The 19,684-nt window shown below is 42.6% G+C and overlaps 1 protein-coding gene across 1 annotated transcript; it reads left to right on the forward strand.

Annotated features, from left to right (window-relative positions):
* The first annotated feature begins 4,797 nt into the window (after nt 1-4,797).
* On the forward strand, nt 4,798-17,925 carry LOC139447598 (deoxyribodipyrimidine photo-lyase-like). Its single transcript, XM_071229004.1, has 9 exons — nt 4,798-4,822; nt 4,912-5,057; nt 6,747-6,929; nt 8,265-8,423; nt 10,758-10,956; nt 11,360-11,512; nt 11,868-11,989; nt 15,022-15,181; nt 16,525-17,925. The coding sequence occupies exons 1-9, from the start codon at nt 4,798-4,800 to the stop codon at nt 16,671-16,673; spliced, it is 1,296 nt and encodes a 431-aa protein (XP_071085105.1). The 3' UTR covers nt 16,674-17,925.
* Nucleotides 17,926-19,684: the final 1,759 nt, after the last annotated feature.

Raw genomic sequence — 19,684 nt, forward strand, 5'->3', positions numbered from 1 at the left:
GTGCTAGCTCACTGAGATACCATGCCGCAGTTTAACATGAATACCCCACTCAGACACAGTATACTGACTCCGAACTGACCAGTCCTTGTTCTAGCCCCTTAATGCAGAGCGCCAGACAGGGTAACAACAAGTACCATCTTTTAACGTCTTTTGGTATGACGCGGCCGGGGATCGAACTCCGAACCTTTCGCTCTCCGGGCGGACGCTCTACCACTAGACCATGGAGGCGGTTTCCGTAGTGAGAGCTCAATACAATGTCAATATTACATTATTAGTAATGCCTATCAAACAATATTACATTCTTTTGAAAAAAACAATTGTAATAAAAATAATAAAATAATTTTTTTTTTAACTTCATTTTTCACAATTATTAATAGGGCAATATTATAATTATGTGATATTATTATGTTATAATAATGAAATGATTCATCTGATGCCGTGTACCATATTTACAGTAAGCATAGCCAAGCGACAAACGAGATCGGGCGGTCAGGCTCGCTGACGTGGTTGATGCATGTCATGGTATCACATCATATCCCAGTTGCATAGATTGATGCTCCTGATGACAATCACTAGACTGTCTGATCCAGACAAGATAAATTACACATCGCCGTCATATAGCTGGAATATCAATGCTGAGTGTGGCGTTAAACTTAAACAACAATCAAAACAAAGAAAGTAAACATTTAGACTCGGAGGTAATAGTGAATAGGTGCATATTATTATGGAGCTTGAGGGATCATTTGAGGTCTTTGAATGGCATCTTCTGTATGATGAGGAACACAATGTTTTGGGGTATATTTTGTATCATATGTTGACACTTTGTTGCCCTGATCTTTCTAGCTTGAGTCTTGATATAATAAATGACATGTTGGCCACTGTTTGTTTGTTGGTTGACGGAAGTCTGTAAATAATCGAGTCTGGACCAGACAATCCATTGACTGACATCATGAACATCGATCCACGCAATTGGGATACCAATACATGCATCCACCAACTCAGCGAGCCTGACCACCCGATCCTGTTAGTCGCCAATTATGACAAGCATAGTCGCCTTTTAGCAAACATTGGGTTGCTGAAGACCTATTCTACCCCTGATCTTCACTCTGAGGACCGTTAGGTGTTGATTGTCATTGTGTAATTAGGGTAGATTAAAATTTGAATCAACAGGAAAATATAGTTTTATAAGATTCTTGAGGATAGGATCATTAACAGTGTGTCACATTATGAAGTCAGATAAAATGATGTTTCTTTTGCAGACAATCTTGTATGTGGAGCTGTGCCAAACTGATTCATTGTGGGACAGGTCAGCTTAGATCAAGACAGGGTTTACATTTGACACATCAACTCGGCTCAATTTCTATCTTGTACCTTGTAAGAATTTCTTCCACAATGAGTGGGAATGGAAAGTCCAATAAGTTGAAGAGAAAAGCCGAGGAGGATTCTGGGAGTCCTGAAAAAAAGTTGAAAGCTGAAACAAGCAAAAGATCTGGTGATTTTCTAAATGATATCACAGAAAATCGTCAGTCTGTTTGTGAATCTGTTCGTAAGTTCAAATTCAACAAGAAAAGAGTGAGAGTGTTGTCAGCAGCCGAAGAGTTCCCGGATGACTGCGATGGTGTTGTGTATTGGATGTCCAGGGATCAGAGAGTACAAGGTGTGTATTGGTGTTGTGTATTGGATGTCCAGGGATCAGAGAGTACAAGGTGAGTATTGGTGTTGTGTATTGGATGTCCAGGGATCAGAGAGTACAAGGTGAGTATTGGTGTTGTGTATTGGATGTCCAGGGATCAGAGAGTACAAGGTGAGTATTGGTGTTGTGTATTGGATGTCCAGGGATCAGAGAGTACAAGGTGAGTATTGGTGTTGTGTATTGGATGTCCAGGGATCAGAGAGTACAAGGTGTGGATTGGTGTTGTGTATTGGATGTCCAGGGATCAGAGAGTACAAGGTGTGTATTGGTGTTGTGTATTGGATGTCCAGGGATCAGAGAGTACAAGGTGTGTATTGGTGTTGTGTATTGGATGTCCAGGGATCAGAGAGTACAAGATGTGTAATAGATGTCAAAGGATCAGAGAGTACAAGGTGTGTATTGGTGTTGTGTATTGGATGTCAAGGGACCAGAGAGTACAAGGTGTGTATTGGATGCCAAGAGATCTGAGAGTACAAGGTGTGTATTGGTGTTGTGTATTGGATGTCAAGGGATCAATGAGTACAAGGTGTGTATTGGATGTCAAAGGATCAGAGAGTACAAGGTGTATTAGTGTTGTGTATTGGATGTCAAGGGATCAATGAGTACAAGGTGTGTATTGGATGTCAAAGGATCAGAGAGTGCAAGGTGTTTATTGGATGTCAAGGGATCAGAGAGTATGAGGTGTGTATTGGTGTTGAGTATTGGATGTCAAGGGATCAGAGAGTACAAGGTGTGTTTTGGATGTCAAGGGATCAGAGAGTACAAGGTGTGTATTATATGTCAAGGGATCAGAGAGTACAAGGTGTGTATTGGATGTCAAGGGATCAGAGAGTACACGGTGTGTATTGATGTTGAGTATTGGTTGTCCAGGGATCAGAGAGTACACGGTGTGTATTGGTGTTGAGTATTGGATGTCCAGGGATCAGAGAGTACAAGATGTGTATTGGATGTCAAGGGATCAGAGAGTACAAGGTGTGTATTGGATGTCAAGGGATCAGAGAGTACAAGGTGTGTATTGGTGTTGAGTATTGGATGTCAAGGGATCAGAGACTACACGGTGTGTATTGGTGTTGAGTATTGGATGTCTAGGGGATCAGAGAGTACACGGTGTGTATTGGTGTTGAGTATTGGATGTCCAGGGATCAGAGAGTACAAGATGTGTATTGGATGTCCAGGGATCAGAGAGTACAAGGTGTGTATTGGATGTCAAGGGTTCAGAGAGTACAAGGTGTGTTTTGGATGTCAAGGGTTCAGGGAGTACAAGGTGTGTTTTGGATGTCAAGGGACCAGAGAGTACAAGGTGTGTATTGGATGTCAAGAGATCTGAGAGTACAAGGTGTGTATTGGTGTTGTGTATTGGATGTCAAGGGATTAATGAGTACAAGGTGTGTATTGGATGTCAAGGGATCAGAGAGTACAAGGTGTTTATTGGATGTCAAGGGATCAGAGAGAGTGAGGTGTGTATTGGTGTTGAGTATTGGATGTCAAGGGATCAGAGAGTACAAGGTGTGTTTTGGATGTCAAGGGTTCAGAGAGTACAAGGTGTGTTTTGGATGTCAAGGGTTCAGGGAGTACAAGGTGTGTTTTGGATGTCAAGGGATCAGAGAGTACAAGATGTGTAATAGATGTCAAAGGATCAGAGAGTACAAGGTGTGTATTGGTGTTGTGTATTGGATGTCAAGGGACCAGAGAGTACAAGGTGTGTATTGGATGTCAAGAGATCTGAGAGTACAAGGTGTGTATTGGTGTTGTGTTTTGGATGTCAAGGGATCAATGAGTACAAGGTGTGTATTGGATGTCAAAGGATCAGAGAGTACAAGGTGTTTATTGGATGTCAAGGGATCAGAGAGAGTGAGGTGTGTATTGGTGTTGAGTATTGGATGTCAAGGGATCAGAGAGTACAAGGTGTGTTTTGGATGTCAAAGGATCAGAGAGTACAAGGTGTGTATTGAATGTCCAGGGATCAGAGAGTACAAGGTGTGTATTGGATGTCAAGGGATCAGAGAGTACAATGTGTGTATTGGTGTTGAGTATTGGATGTCAAGGGATCAGAGAGTACACGGTGTGTATTGGTGTTGAGTATTGGATGTCCAGGGATCAGAGAGTACACGGTGTGTATTGGTGTTGAGTATTGGATGTCCAGGGATCAGAGAGTACAAGGTGTGTACTGGATGTCCAGGGATCAGAGAGTACAAGGTGTGTATTGGATGTCAAGGGATCAGAGAGTACAAGGTGTGTATTGGATGTCCAGGGATCAGAGAGTACATGGTGTGTATTGGTGTTGAGTATTGGATGTCTAGGGGATCAGAGAGTACAAGGAGTGTATTGGTGTTGAGTATTGGATGTCCAGGGATTGGAGAGTACAAGGTGTGTATTGGTGTTGAGTATTGGTTGTCAAGGGATCAGAGAGTACAAGGTGTGTATTGGTGTTGTGTATTGGATGTCCAGAGATCTGAGAGTACAAGGTGTGTATTGGTGTTGTGTATTGGATGTCCAGGGATCAGAGAGTACAAGGTGTGTATTGGATGTCCAGGGATCAGAGAGCACAAGGTGTGTATTGGATGTACAGGGATCAGAGAGTACAAGGTGTGTATTGGATGTCCAGGGATCAGAGAGTACAAGGTGTGTATTGGTGTTGTGTATTGGATGTCCAGGGATCAATGAGTACAAGGTGTGTATTGGTGTTGTGTATTGGATGTCCAGGGATCAGAGAGTACAAGGTGTGTATTGGATGTCCAGGGATCAGAGAGTACAAGGTGTGTATTGGATGTACAGGGATCAGAGAGTTTAAGGTGTGTATTGGATGTCCAGGGATCAGAGAGTACAAGGTGCGTATTGGATGTCAAGGGATCAGAGAGTACAAGGTGTGTATTAGATGTCAAGGGATCAGAGATTACAAGGTGTGTATTGGATGTCAAGGGATCAGAGAGTACAAGGTGTGTATTAGATGTCAAGGGATCAGAGAGTACAATGTGTGTATTGGATGTCAAGGGTTCAGAGAGTACAAGGTGTGTATTGGTGTTGTGTATTGGATGTCCAGGGATCAGAGAGTACAAGGTGTGTATTGGATGTCAAGGGATCAGAGAGTACAAGGTGTGTATTGGATGTCCAGGGATCAGAGAGTACAAGGTGTGTTTTGGAAATCAACTTTTCTCAACTTCGGATAACTCGGTCTTTCTCACTGAAGTATATAATGAATAGCTCTTCTCTATTACCAGACAACTGGGCCTTCCTGTATGCTCAGCGTCTGGCCCTAAAGATGGAGGTGCCACTTCACGTCTGCTTCTGTCTGGTGCCACGGTTCCTGGAGGCTACGATTCGGCAGTTCGGCTTCATGCTCACGGGACTCCAGGAAGTGGAACAGGTAGGGGACCTCCACTCTGATATTCATCTCTGTCTTGGTGACACAATCTCTGTCTTGGTGTCACAATCTCTGTCTTGGTGACACAATCTCTGTCTTGGTGACACAATCTCTGTCTTGGTGACACAGTCTCTGTCCTTGTGACACAATCTCTGTCTTGGTGACACAGTCTCTGTCCTTGTGTCACAATCTCTGTCTCGGTGTCACAGTCTCTGTCTTGGTGACACAGTCTCTGTCCTTGTGTCACAATCTCTGTCTTGGTGTCACAGTCTCTGTCTTGGTGTCACAATTTCTGTCTTGGTGTCACCACCTGTCTTGGTGTCACAATCTCTGTCTTGGTGTCAGTCTCTGTCTTGGTGTCACAGTCTCTGTATTGGTGTCACAATCTCTGTCTTGGTGTCAGTCTCTGTCTTAGTGTCACAGTCTATGTCCTTGTGTCACAATCTCTGTCTCGGTGTCACAGTCTCTGTCTTGGTGTCACAATCTCTGTCTTGGTGTCAGTCTCTGTCTTAGTGTCACAATCTCTGTCTTGGTGTCACAATCTCTGTCTTGGTGTCACAATCTCTGTCTTGGTGACACAGTCTCTGTCTTGGTGACACAGTCTCTGTCTTGGTGACACAGTCTCTGTCTTGGTGTCACAATCTCTGTCTTGGTGACACAGTCTCTGTCTTGGTGTCAGTCTCTGTCTTGGTGTCACAATCTCTGTCTTGGTGTCACAGTCTCTGTCTTGGTAACACAGTCTCTGTCTTGGTGTCAGTCTCTGTCTTGGTGTCACAGTCTCTGTCTTGGTGTCACAGTCTCTGTCTTGGTGTCACAGTCTCTGTCTTGGTGTCACAGTCTCTGTCTTGGTGTCACAATCTCTGTCTTGGTGTCACAATCTCTGTCTTGGTGTCACAGTCTCTGTCTTGGTGTCAGTCTCTGTCTTGGTGTCACAATCTCTGTCTTGGTGACACAGTCTCTGTCTTGGTGTCAGTCTCTGTCTTGGTGTCACAATCTCTGTCTTGGTGTCACAGTCTCTGTCTTGGTGTCACAGCCCTGTCTTGGTAACACAATCTCTGTCTTGGTGTCACAGTCTCTGTCTTGGTGACACAGTCTCTGTCTTGGTGTCAGTCTCTGTCTTGGTGTCACAATCTCTGTCTTGGTGTCAGTCTCTGTCTTGGTGTCACAGTCTCTGTCTTGGTGTCACAGTCTCTGTCTTGGTGTCACAGTCTCTGTCTTGGTGTCACAATCTCTGTCTTGGTGTCACAGTCTCTGTCTTGGTGTCAGTCTCTGTCTTTGTGACACAGTCTCTGTCTTGGTGTCACAATCTCTGTCTAGGTGTCACAATCTCTGTCTGGGTGTCACAATCTCTGTCTAGGTGACACAGTCTCTGTCTAGGTGTTACAACCTGTCTTGGTGTCACAATCTCTGTCTTGATGTCACAGTCTCTGTCTTGGTGCCACAGTCTCTGTCTTGGTGTCACAGTCTCTGTCTTGGTGTCACAATCTCTGTCTAGGTGTCACAATCTCTGTCTGGGTGTCACAATCTCTGTCTAGGTGACACAGTCTCTGTCTAGGTGTTACAACCTGTCTTGGTGTCACAATCTCTGTCTTGGTGTCACAGTCTCTGTCTTTGTGCCACCACCTGTCTGGGTGTCCCAACCTGTCTAGGTGTCTGGAAGGAATGCTTTATTTCTGTGTATTTCTGTTCCAGGAGTGTAAGACACTGAACATATCATTTCACCTGCTGATCGGCTATGCGAAGGACGTCCTGCCGGACTTCGTTAAGGACAACAACATAGGTGGTGTGGTCACTGACTTTTCCCCGCTGCATACCCCCATGGCCTGGGTCACTGATGTGAAAGAGAGGCTGCCGAAAGATATCCCGATGTGTCAGGTAGGTGCGGTCTCCACAGAGGCACCCAAATAAGAACAATAGGGCTGTGTATTGGAAAAGTATTTGTATTGCAATATATTTAAGAAATAAATGACTCATGGTCGTTGTTTATCATACACTAAAACACTGCATGGATATATGAGCGCAGTTGTTTATTCTCTCTGCTGTGTTTTATTGCACGATAAACGACAACCACAAGTTGTCGCTTTCTATTTCAGATATTAACATTACGCGCAGCCTCTTTAAGGATGTTAGTGACAAAGTACACTCTTAAAATTTTTTACCCGTATTTAAATAATAATGACTGCCTGAATAGAATCCAACCTGTCGGGCAAGTCCATTTTATGAACAGGGGTGTTAATTTCGGTATTTCCTGCATATTCTCACAATTTTGACGTCGTTTATCTGTACTTTTTCACCAAATTACTTTTGGAAGCGATCATTCAGCATTTGCATTTATCTGCATAGCCCAGTTACATCTATGGGGACAACTCACTAGACACTTCCCAATAAAAACTAACGTATATCTCACATCACCATGGTCGCCTCCTAACATCTGGGTCACTCACGCTTGCATGCTGGTTATAATAATCTTTAATGTACGGGCGAATTAATTTACGAAGCTGGAAACAAATGAAAGTCTGATAACTGTTTGTCTAGATTACGTACTTTGTGTACCCCTCTGACAAAGTGGTGCTGGCGATTCGATGTCTCACTCTGGCAGTGTGGGTTCGAATCCCAGACGGAACTCATCCCCAAAATATACAAGAATACTTTATTAAGAAAGTGTTATCCCAAATATACCATTTGTTACATTTGACCACTTTCTAAATAGTAAAAGGGTGAAATATCAAAGGTGTGATTGTGTTCTGGGGCAGTTTTCCATTGCTAAGATTTAGATTCTTATGGCCACGCCCAAATACCTTGATCAGATGAGAGCCCATGGCATCCATGTTTCGTTTGGTGGTTTGTTGTTTAACGCGCACTCAGCAATATTCCAGCTATATGACGGCAGACTGTAAGTAATCAAGTCTGGACCAGACAATCCAGTGATTGACAACATGATCATCGATCCATGCAATTGGGATACGATGACATGCATCAAACAAGTCAGCGAGCCTGACCTCCTGATCCCGTTAGTCGCCTCTTATGACAAGCATAGTCGCCTTATACAGTAAGCATGGGTTGCTGAAGATCTATTCTACCCTGGATCTTCACGGGCCGGCATCCAGAATAAGCATAAATTAGGGATATTGGGTATTTTTGAGTGACGTGAAATAAAAAATTGTTTAATGAATATAAGCTCATAACCAGAGAATATTGATATTTTTTCAGATCGATGCTCATAACATTGTGCCTTGTTGGGAGGCGTCACCCAAGTTGGAATATGGAGCCCGCACAATACGCAAGAAAATAACAGACAAACTCCCAGAATTCCTCACTGCGTTTCCACCAGTGTGTAAACATCCTCATAAGGCCACAGTTAAATCTGAAGTAAGATTTGCGTATGTTTTTGCTGACTTGAGTGGCCTCATTGACCAAATATGTTTAAATAAATACAGGTACGGAGGCTGAATAGTCTACACTGGGTAATTATGCACGCATGTTAATGCTGTTTGATTTTAAGAATTGCCGGGTATCAGTACGCCAGCAGCGCAACAAATGATAAATGGTGTTTTACCCATCTTCAACATCTCCAAGTCTCATATTTCTGTAAACCTACGTTATAAACCTCTAACGATGTCACTCTGTTATAAATATAGGTTCGACTATTCTCGGTAAACCTGTAAAGGAGTTATTCCCTCAGATTGCCCGGGTAAGCAGGCATTCCGGGAAATTTAACGTTTTATAAACTTGCGTCTTGATGTGAACACAATTGTGTTTGATGATTGGTTAAAAGTCAGAAATTTGTTTTGAACATTAAAATTCCATGATGTGAATCAAACCTGCAACCTCACATAGCGTGTTAAGTTTTGTAATCCACTGTTTTCCCACTGAGCTACTGGGGCAGAATTTGTTCAGATTATCCCGTCATGACTCCATCTAGTCCAGGCTGCACGTTTTTCTCTCGCACGCTTTGAGCGAATTCCTTTTATATCGCGATACACTGTATTTCACTATAAGGTATGTCAATGTTTTCTTGTCTTTCCATGTACTTCGAACGTTTAGACGGTTCATAAGTAGGATATAAACTCCCCCCTTCGTCTTGACGGAGAATGTAAGCCCGCCGAAGGCCCTCCCCTAATTCCCTTCTCCCCAGGCTTACCTTCTCCGTCAAGACCAAGGGGGGAATTTATATCCATATACTGATCCCTGGATCCATTTCAGTTGTTCTAACAATCTGAAATTACCCGCCCTTGATTTCCATTTGCCAATTTGATTGGCTGAGCTACTTAGTCTTAAAAATCACCAAATACCTTGAAAAACCTTGACTTTGTACATAATGACATATACTTGTTGATTAAAGTACGGTATTAAAATTCATGACAGACTTATGTATTTATTTGTTGGTCGTGAAAATAAGTCCTATTGGAATTTTTTTATGTCAATACTGGTTTTTAGGTCTTATGACTAATATGTGAATTTATAAAATATTGACATTGAATGTTAACCCAACTAAATAAGCCGTGAAACTAACAGTTGAAAGCCTTGAAAAGCCTTGAAAAGCCTTGAATTTCAGTGTTCATCATCTGTATGAACCTTGGAGGTGCTAGCTGTGGAGATGTAGAGGATGGTGCACTGAACATTTGATATTCGGGATATCAAAAAAAGTAAAGTGTCTCCCAAATTGCTTTAAAAAAATAATTGTGACTGTTGAAAACAAAAAGAAATTGTCAGCAACAAAAAATCTTTGCTGCAAGCTGTTTTTTGTGAACAAATATTTAGGCTCGTAGTTTTAATTATAAAAAAGTATTTTGTTTCGAAGATCTAGCTGAAAAAGTCACTCTTGTCCATACAAAATCCTAGACATCCCCCTCAAATATCAAAATGGTCGGTTCCTAATGTTTTGCAATTTTTCTGTTCAATTATTGGAAATTCAGTTTCTTTAGAAAGATATTCTTTAAAATCATTTGGGACTGAAAGTTTATCTGTGTGATGACTAATTTGTTTTATTCTTAACAGCTTAAGACATATTTGAAAAACATGTCTGGCCGCTGGTATCCCTCTTGGCAAAATATACAACACATATTGGAATAATTCAGAAATATCTCCAAAAACGGGCTTCACACATTGTTCCCATGTTGGGAATAGAACCAAGGTCTTTTTTGTGAAAAAAACTCTTTAACCACCACACAATCTCATAAAAATCAGACCTCAGTTCTCGCAACCGCTAAACAAAGATCTGAGGACATCCCATTACGGGTCACGTCAGAATGACCTTTCATTGACCAATCAGAGCATGGCTTACCAGATTATGAAAGTGACAGTCGAAATGTGATTTCTGATCATGCTGCCTCGAAAACTTTAACTCCGAATGATAGTTAGGGGTTAAAGGACTGTCTCAATACAATCAAGACCATCTATTAGCCATTCCAGAATGTTCTTTTGTTCAGGTTTCAAATTTGTAATCGAGAATTTGTCAAAAGATGTTTCGAAGCGTAGTCATCAATTTGAAATTAGTGCCGTAAAGCACGTGAAAGCTGCCTTCTGATTGGTCATTCCTTTGGTCGGTCAAAGTTCGCGCAAGGTCAGTCTGTCGTGACCCGTAATGGGCTGTCCTCAGACCTTTGTTTAGCAAGACGAGAACTAAGATCTGATTTTAATGAGATTGACCACTATACTGCCCACAAAACAAAAACACAGATGGTTTGTGCAATCTATTGTCAGCCTGTCAAGTGGGAGGCGGCCTACGCCAGCCTAGAGGTGGACCGTTCTGTGAAGGAGGTGGACTGGGCCATCCCAGGAACCAAGGGGGGTCTTCAGATGCTGGAGTCATTCTGTACAGACCGACTGAAATATTTCAACGCTGATCGCAACAATCCTAATAAGAATGCTGTCAGTAACCTGTCACCATGGATACATTTTGGTAAGCTCAAGGAAATAAAGGCAGGGTGTTGACACTGTGTTAATATTGGTACAATCTTCTTATCAAATACATTAAAAGCCTCTTTAATTAATTCATAACGTCTTATTAAAGACTTAACTGGAAAGAGAGCTTTACTAACTTGCTCAGATAAAGCTTTACGAGCTCTTGTCCATACCAATTTGGGCGTAACCATAAGCCCTAGATATTCATATGCGTTTATATTCATAGTTTGACCATTATAAAAACATTTTTCATATTTGGATAATGGACCTCCCATTTTGAAAAAATAATTTTTCTTTTATCAATATTAATGTCCATGCCCCTGCGAAGAGAATATAAATACAAAGCATCTATGTGTCATGCCTCAATTGAAGTTATAAGAATGTGTCATATGTAATTTCAGGGCAAATCTCAGTTCAGAGATGTATACTGACTGTGAAACAGTTTCGCAGTAAGGGAACTGAGAGCGTGAACGCATTCATCGAAGAGGCAGTGGTGAGACGCGAGTTGGCTGACAATTTCTGCTTCTACAACAAACATTATGATTCCATTGAAGGTACTGCGGGAGAAAATTAATTAAAGCAATATTAAAAAGGAATTTTGAATAGAATTAATAAAATAAGTTACAAACATAAGTCCAGATATACGAGGAACACCTTTTATAGCCAGACAGTATAATTACATGATTAATTTGCGTACGCTTATTGCGTTGAATAGGGTAATTTGTAATCTGACCAATGAGACAATGTGAAAAATAGTTTTAAGAAACTGCATTTGTGACAAGTCTTGGATCATTGAAGCATATTTATCTGTTACAATAATTGCAGAATCTAAAGAATTTTGCTAAGGAGTCATTGGACGGCAGAATAAACTTGACAACAGCACCTGACTTACGTATTTCGTTTTGTCAGGAGCGTACGACTGGGCCAAGACATCACTGAAGTTACATGCTGAGGACAAACGGCCATATTTGTACTCTCGCCAGCAGCTGGAGGACGGCAAGACTCACGACAAGCTCTGGAATGCTGCCCAGGTATCCAATGGCTGTTTGTGTTGCTCCACACTAACGGGACCCGTGAAGATTCCGGGGTAGAATAGGTCTTCAGCAACCCGTGAAGATCCAGGGTAGAATAGGTCTTCAGCAACCCATGCTTGCCTCCCCATGAAGATCCGGGGTAGAATAGGTCTTCAGCAACCCATGCTTGTCTCCCCCCGTGAAGATCCGGGGTAGAATAGGTCTTCAGCAACCCATGCTTGCCTCCCCATGAAGATCCGGGGTAGAATAGGTCTTCAGCAACCCATGCTTGCCTCCCCATGAAGATCCGGGGTAGAATAGGTCTTCAGCAACCCATGCTTGTCTCCCCCGTGAAGATTCCGGGGTAGAATAGGTCTTCAGCAACCCATGCTTGTCTCCCCCCGTGAAGATTCCGGGGTAGAATAGGTCTTCAGCAACCCATGCTTGTCTCCCCCCGTGAAGATTCCGGGGTAGAATAGGTCTTCAGCAACCCACGCTTGTCTCCCCCCGTGAAGATTCCGGGGTAGAATAGGTCTTCAGCAACCCATGCTTGTCTCCCCCCGTGAAGATTCCGGGGTAGAATTGGTCTTCAGCAACCCATGCTTGTCTCCCCCCGTGAAGATTCCGGGGTAGAATAGGTCTTCAGCAACCCATGCTTGTCTCCCCCCGTGAAGATTCCGGGGTAGAATAGGTCTTCAGCAACCCACGCTTGTCTCCCCCCGTGAAGATTCCGGGGTAGAATAGGTCTTCAGCAACCCGTGAAGATCCAGGGTAGAATAGGTCTTCAGCAACCCATGCTTGCCTCCCCATGAAGATCCGGGGTAGAATAGGTCTTCAGCAACCCATGCTTGTCTCCCCCCGTGAAGATCCGGGGTAGAATAGGTCTTCAGCAACCCATGCTTGCCTCCCCATGAAGATCCGGGGTAGAATAGGTCTTCAGCAACCCATGCTTGTCTCCCCCGTGAAGATTCCGGGGTAGAATAGGTCTTCAGCAACCCATGCTTGTCTCCCCCCGTGAAGATTCCGGGGTAGAATAGGTCTTCAGCAACCCATGCTTGTCTCCCCCCGTGAAGATTCCGGGGTAGAATAGGTCTTCAGCAACCCACGCTTGTCTCCCCCCGTGAAGATTCCGGGGTAGAATAGGTCTTCAGCAACCCATGCTTGTCTCCCCCCGTGAAGATTCCGGGGTAGAATTGGTCTTCAGCAACCCATGCTTGTCTCCCCCCGTGAAGATTCCGGGGTAGAATAGGTCTTCAGCAACCCATGCTTGTCTCCCCCCGTGAAGATTCCGGGGTAGAATAGGTCTTCAGCAACCCACGCTTGTCTCCCCCCGTGAAGATTCCGGGGTAGAATAGGTCTTCAGCAACCCATGCTTGTCTCCCCCCGTGAAGATTCCGGGGTAGAATAGGTCTTCAGCAACCCATGCTTGTCTCCCCCCGTGAAGATTCCGGGGTAGAATTGGTCTTCAGCAACCCATGCTTGTCTCCCCCCGTGAAGATTCCGGGGTAGAATAGGTCTTCAGCAACCCATGCTTGTCTCCCCCCGTGAAGATTCCGGGGTAGAATAGGTCTTCAGCAACCCACGCTTGACTCCCCCCGTGAAGATTCCGGGGTAGAATAGGTCTTCAGCAACCCATGCTTGTCTCCCCCCGTGAAGATTCCGGGGTAGAATAGGTCTTCAGCAACCCATGCTTGTCTCCCCCCGTGAAGATTCCGGGGTAGAATAGGTCTTCAGCAACCCACGCTTGTCTCCCCCCATGAAGATTCCGGGGTAGAATAGGTCTTCAGCAACCCATGCTTGTCTCCCCCCGTGAAGATTCCGGGGTAGAATAGGTCTTCAGCAACCCACACTTGTCTCCTCCCGTGAAGATTCCGGGGTAGAATAGGTCTTCAGCAACCCATGCTTGTCTCCCCCCGTGAAGATTCCGGGGTAGAATAGGTCTTCAGCAACTAACGGGATCGGGGGGTCAAGTTCGCTGACTTGGTTGATACATGTCATCGATCCCAATTGCGTGGGTCGATGCTCATGATATCAATCACTGGATTGTCTGGTCCAGACTCGATTATTTACAGACTGCCGTCATATAGCTGGGATATTGCTGAGTGTGGCGTTAAACAACAAACGAACCAACCAACCACACTAATGGGATCGGATGGTCAGGAACGCTGACTTGGATGATGCATGTCATCGTATCCGAATTGCGTGGATCGATGCTCATGATGTCAATCACTTGATTGTCTGGTCCAGACTCGATTATTTACAGACTGCCGTCATATAGCTGGAATATTGCTGAGTGTGGCATTAAACAACAAACAAACAAACGAAACAAACATACCCTTGGTGAACTCTGATCTAACCCACCTGACCACAGACCTTGAATAACCTCGGGGCCTGATTCACAAAGTGATTGTAGCTAATCCGTAAGTCCATAAGGAATGGGAGGTACAATGGTCGTAGAGCTACGAAAGCGTACCACAGACCTTGAAAAACAGCAGGGAATGTTTCATAAAGTGATCGTAGCTAATCCGTAAGTCCATAAGGTATGGGAGGTACGATGGTCGTAGAGCTACGAAAACATACCACAGACCTTGAAAAACAGCAGGGAATGTTTCACAAAGTGATCGTAGCTAATCTGTAAGTCCATAAGGAATGGGAGGTACGATGGTCGTAGAGCTACGAAAGCGTACCACAAACCTTGAAAAACAGCAGGGAATGTTTCACAAAGTGATCGTAGCTAATCCGTAAGTCCATAAGGTATGGGAGGTACGATGGTCGAAGAGCTATGAAAACATACCACAGACCTTGAAAAACAGCAGGGAATGTTTCACAAAATGATCGTAGCTAATCTGTAAGTCCATAAGGAATGGGAGGTACGATGGTCAAAGAGCTACGAAAACGTACCACAGACCTTGAAAAACAGCAGGGAATGTTTCACAAAATGATCGTAGCTAATCTGTAAGTTCATGTTATGGCTGTTATGTGTTATGTTTGAGCCTTTTCTGGTGTGAGAAATCTTCTACATCTCCTGTATGGTGTGTGTTTGTCTCCAGTTGCAGATGGTGAATGAAGGCAAGATGCACGGCTTCCTGAGGATGTACTGGGCCAAGAAAATCCTCGAGTGGACCCGTTCTCCAGAGGATGCTCTCAAGGACTCCATCTTCCTCAACGACAAGTACAACTTGGATGGTCGAGATCCTAACGGTTACGTTGGTAAGTCCGCCATGTGATTGGTGATGATGTTTGTTGACAACAAGAGTCATTATTTATGACAAATATTTTGGTTGTTGAAAATGATCACTGCTCAGTGATAGCAATAGTACAGTAATATACTCACCACCAAAAGAAACGCAAATACCATACATGTTCGTTAATACGTGAAGAATTATTCTAAGAGATATTGGATTGGTTCGTTGCACAAACGAACATACTGGTATGTTGTGTGAACCGACGCTTATGAACGCATCGCATGTGACGTCATAGGTAGACTCGAGATGCACCATTTGTCTCGTGCAGGATTAGCGTGTAAAGTTTGGAAATCACGTGCAGCATATCGTGATAAGAATTAAGACACTGTGGTACCACTTAACTGATTGTTAGTTTTGTCATTAGGTCATTCTCCATATGTTTCTGTGGTTCACGTTTCTTTGGCAGTGAGTATATTTACATGAGAATGATACACACGTGTTCATGTCCGATTATACTTATATCAATATATAAGAAAGTTATGTGATAAATTGCAAAGAACAATGAAGAACAAAGAGTGTTTTTTTCACGATAAAACATTGCTCTATCATGACGTCATTTCTGGTGATTCGAACATGCGCTTGCAACTTGATGACGTCATATATTGGACGACGATATTTTTGAGAGGGAAACGTCTTGCAAGTTGTTCCCCATAGATGCAGCTCTAGATAAATGCAATGGCCATACGATCGCATCCAAAAATCGGTATTGAGAGAAAAGGTACAGGTAGTCGACGTGAGGATTGTGAGATTATGCGGGAAATACCAAACTTAACCCACCTGTTCATAAAATAGATTTGTCCGACATTGCCGAGGTCGGATTCTGTTCATGGAGTCATCATTATTAAAATATGTGTAAATATTTTTTAAGCTTGTACATTTTATCAACATCCTTAAAAGGGCTGTACAAAATGTTGATGTCTCATTAAAGAAATAAGACCCGTGAAGATTCCGGGGTAGAATAGGTCTTCAGCAACCCATACTTGCCGTAAAAGGTGACTCTGCTGGTAAAAGGCGACTAACGGGATCGGATGGTCAACTTGGTTGATGCATGTCATCGATCCCAATTGCGTGGATCGATGCTCATGATATTAATCACTGGATTGTCTGGTCCAGACTCGATTATTTGCAGACCGCTGTCATATAGCTGGAATATTGCTGAGTGCGCGTTAAACAACAAAACAACCAACCAACCATATAAGAAATATATGACTCGTGGTCGTGTTTATCTTACAATAAAATAACTCCCACTTATCGTTTATTTCTTAAACAATGAACATAGTTGTGATATTGTGACTGGTGTGTGTGCAGGCTGCATGTGGTCTATCTGCGGCATCCACGACCAGGGCTGGAAGGAGCGCGAGGTGTTCGGCAAGATCCGCTACATGAATTACAAGGGCTGCACCAGGAAGTTTGATGTGCCAGCGTTTGAAAGGAAGTACAAAGTTAAGAAGATATGAACGACATATCTTTAACTATACTCATTGACAAGATTCTTGTCATGCAATTTTTGTTCTGGATGCTGGCATATAACTGCTGTTTCAAAAATAACTACAAGGCCTGTTGGGTGGTTACCATGGTTACTGTGTGATCCTGCTGGTGTGGCATTGTACTGAGACGATGGAGGTCATTCCTTGAAGCTAATACTCAGATAAGGGTGCAGTACTAACAGTCAGAAGCAGGGTTTCTGATGCAGTTTTTGGTATCAAACCAGTCATTAAATAAAATGGTTGCTAGGCAACAAAACCACTTTGTTTCAAAATAGAATTGTATTAATTGTGTTAAAGTCTTTAGCCTCAGTAAGTTAAATGATAAAAAAATATTCAAATTTGGTTGTCTCAAAATTGTGCAACACTCTCATCAGTTACCTTGCCTTTGTTACTACCGTATTCGACGTAATAAGCGCCCCGCTCTAAAAAGCGCCCACGGCAATATTTGCTAATATATTGGCTGGTGAACAATCCCAATTAGCACCGCTTCCGATTGATCAATGTACACAAGACTTATTTATTCGTGTATAATAGGCACTCGTGTGTTTATGCATCCTTAATTATGAGCAATTAAATTCTGGAAAAATATATCTGTCGTGTATAATACACACAGACTTTTCTTTTGTATCATTCAGGCTGTCAGCATAAACCACGGAATTTACGATCTTTCAAATCTGTGGGTTTTTTTCACCAAAATAATATTCTAATAAGAGCCCCCTATTTCTAATTTTGAGAGCGCCCTGGGCACTTATTACATCGTATATAGTATGTACTGTTAGAACTGAGATAGTGTGGTTAGAATATATAGAATAGAATAGATAGTTAGAATATTATATCTTAAAGTAGAGATATTTGGATAAGGTGGTCAGGCTGTCTGAATTGGTTGATATCATGTCAATATGCCTAGATGACTTGGAATTGTGATGTCAACCACTGTTTTGGGAAGATGGCTGGGTCATAAAACAACATTCATTCACTCATCCAGTGTGCAATGCAGTATTTTGTAAACCAGAGGCACAGATTTTAGACTTTTATACAAGATGAAAAATATAAGGTTTTGTATTTTCAAATTGTACACAATCATTGTTATGACTTGTTTTGTCAACATGTTCACTGCCATCGCCGGTGATCTTTGGTCTGGACGGGTTGTCTTTTGTGGACCTCATTTTTACAAATGTCACTTTTCTTTTAAGGATCCAGCAAGACAACTCGGCGGCATGTCTACCTCATTTGATATTAAACATAGGTCTTTCTATCACACGCTGTCTTGGATTCGTTATTCTTGTTAATGACTTGTTTGTCACTGGGAGAGTGATTAGTTTCCAGTACTTGAGATATTTCCTACGAGGCGTTACTGACAGGTCAGTGTTCCTCCAATTGATCTTAGGCCTAGCTGTGTTTGTCTGTTTGTTTGTTTGTTTGTTTGTTTATTTGTTTGTTTGTCGTACGCTGCACTCAGCAATATTCCAGCTATACGATGGCGGTCTGAAAATAATTGAGCCTGGACCAGAAAATTCAGTGACTGACATCATGAACACTGATCTACGCAATTGGGATATGATGACATGTATCAACCAAGTCAGCGAGCCTGACCACCCGATCCTGTTAGTCGCCTCTTACGACAGGCACAGTCGCCTTTTATGGCAAGCATGGGTTGCTGAAGACCTATTCAAGCATGGGTTGTAATGCTAACCCTGATCTTCACAGGTCGCCTAGCTGTGATAACTGTATGATGGTGCTGCTCCCTGTAAACAATATTTATATTGACTTACCACTCCACACAGCTAATGGCTGTCCTATAGTGTTTTCCTGAAAGATTCCAGATTCAAAACATACCGCACTAACAACCCTGTAACACCTGAAACACTTGCCTTACATTTTCAATCATGCAACTTTCTATGTACTTATCGCGATTCGCTGTGCAGAGTTGCGTCCCTTGGGCACGCCAGAAACCTATGATTGTGGGTTCGAATCCCAGTTCGCCCCGATTATGTTTCTAGGTTTGTCAGCACCATACCATATCGTTGGTTTCACCGAAGTGGTAAACGTCTTAGACCTGTATCACTTCGGGCTTTCCTCCCACATTAAGCTGACATGCTGCAATATATATGGAATGTTGTTAAAAGGGGCGTAAAACCCAACTCACTCCCTCAATTAGATGAGCGTCTGACTGTTGGAGAAAAGACTGAAGTGATGTAGGGCATAGACTACTTCGGTAAAACAGATCAGCACAGGGATGATGATGGCAGTGAGTTGTAATCAGGTTTTATGTGGGATTCAAACCCACAATACAGCCTCCATCAGTTCTAGGCAGTCTCCTCGTCACCTGTTTGTTATCACACAACAGACAAAGTATTTATGTTTTCACATTTATTCCCTTGGGTGACAGCTCTTATATTACAAGTCGTCAACATGTTATGACAATGTGAAAAGGCAACACCAATTTATTTTCACTTTACAAACAAGGTTAGCTTAATATTTTTAAAAATACAAAATTGGAAAATGCTGTTCGATTTAATATGTTATTTAAACCTGTTTGTTGCAATTACTTTTAACAATGCATTTATTTCTGAGCAAATTTAACTCAAAATCAACATTTATCTTTATGTTGTTTCTAGTTCATGACATTGACAGAAATTCCGTGAAACAAAAAACTAATTTTGTTAGATTCAAGTTTAGATTAGATTGTTGGGAAAAATTGAGCAGGAACTTGCAGTTTCAGTGAGGAGCAAGGGGCAACAGAAACTGCCTGCAGCACATACAGGTGTACTACTTCCTGTAGTCTCATATCTCTCCCACATATATGTCACAGTTTCACTTTCTGATAGGCTTCAACTAATATCTCCGTTTTTTACCCTCATTACTTACCAACACAAACATCAAGTAATTTGTACTTGAACAACTACGCATCACAGAAAATATAATTATTGTATTCGCCATTAGTGAGAAATATAACAAACTGAGCGCTGATTAAACCATAA

The sequence above is a fragment of the Haliotis cracherodii genome, unplaced genomic scaffold (genome assembly GCF_022045235.1).
Source record: "Haliotis cracherodii isolate W230 unplaced genomic scaffold, xgHalCrac1.p SCAF_7, whole genome shotgun sequence".
Classification (NCBI taxonomy): domain Eukaryota; kingdom Metazoa; phylum Mollusca; class Gastropoda; order Lepetellida; family Haliotidae; genus Haliotis; species Haliotis cracherodii.

What these genes read in the sequence shown, in the direction of transcription:
- LOC139447598 (XM_071229004.1), top strand. Translation starts at nt 4,798, where the DNA reads ATGTCCAGGGATCAGAGAGTACAAG. An exon ending in GACTCCAGGAAGTGGAACAG is followed by an intron (nt 5,058 to 6,746) that starts GTAGGGGACCTC and finishes TTTCTGTTCCAG; the next exon opens with GAGTGTAAGACACTGAACAT. An exon ending in AGCTCTGGAATGCTGCCCAG is followed by an intron (nt 11,990 to 15,021) that starts GTATCCAATGGC and finishes GTTTGTCTCCAG; the next exon opens with TTGCAGATGGTGAATGAAGG.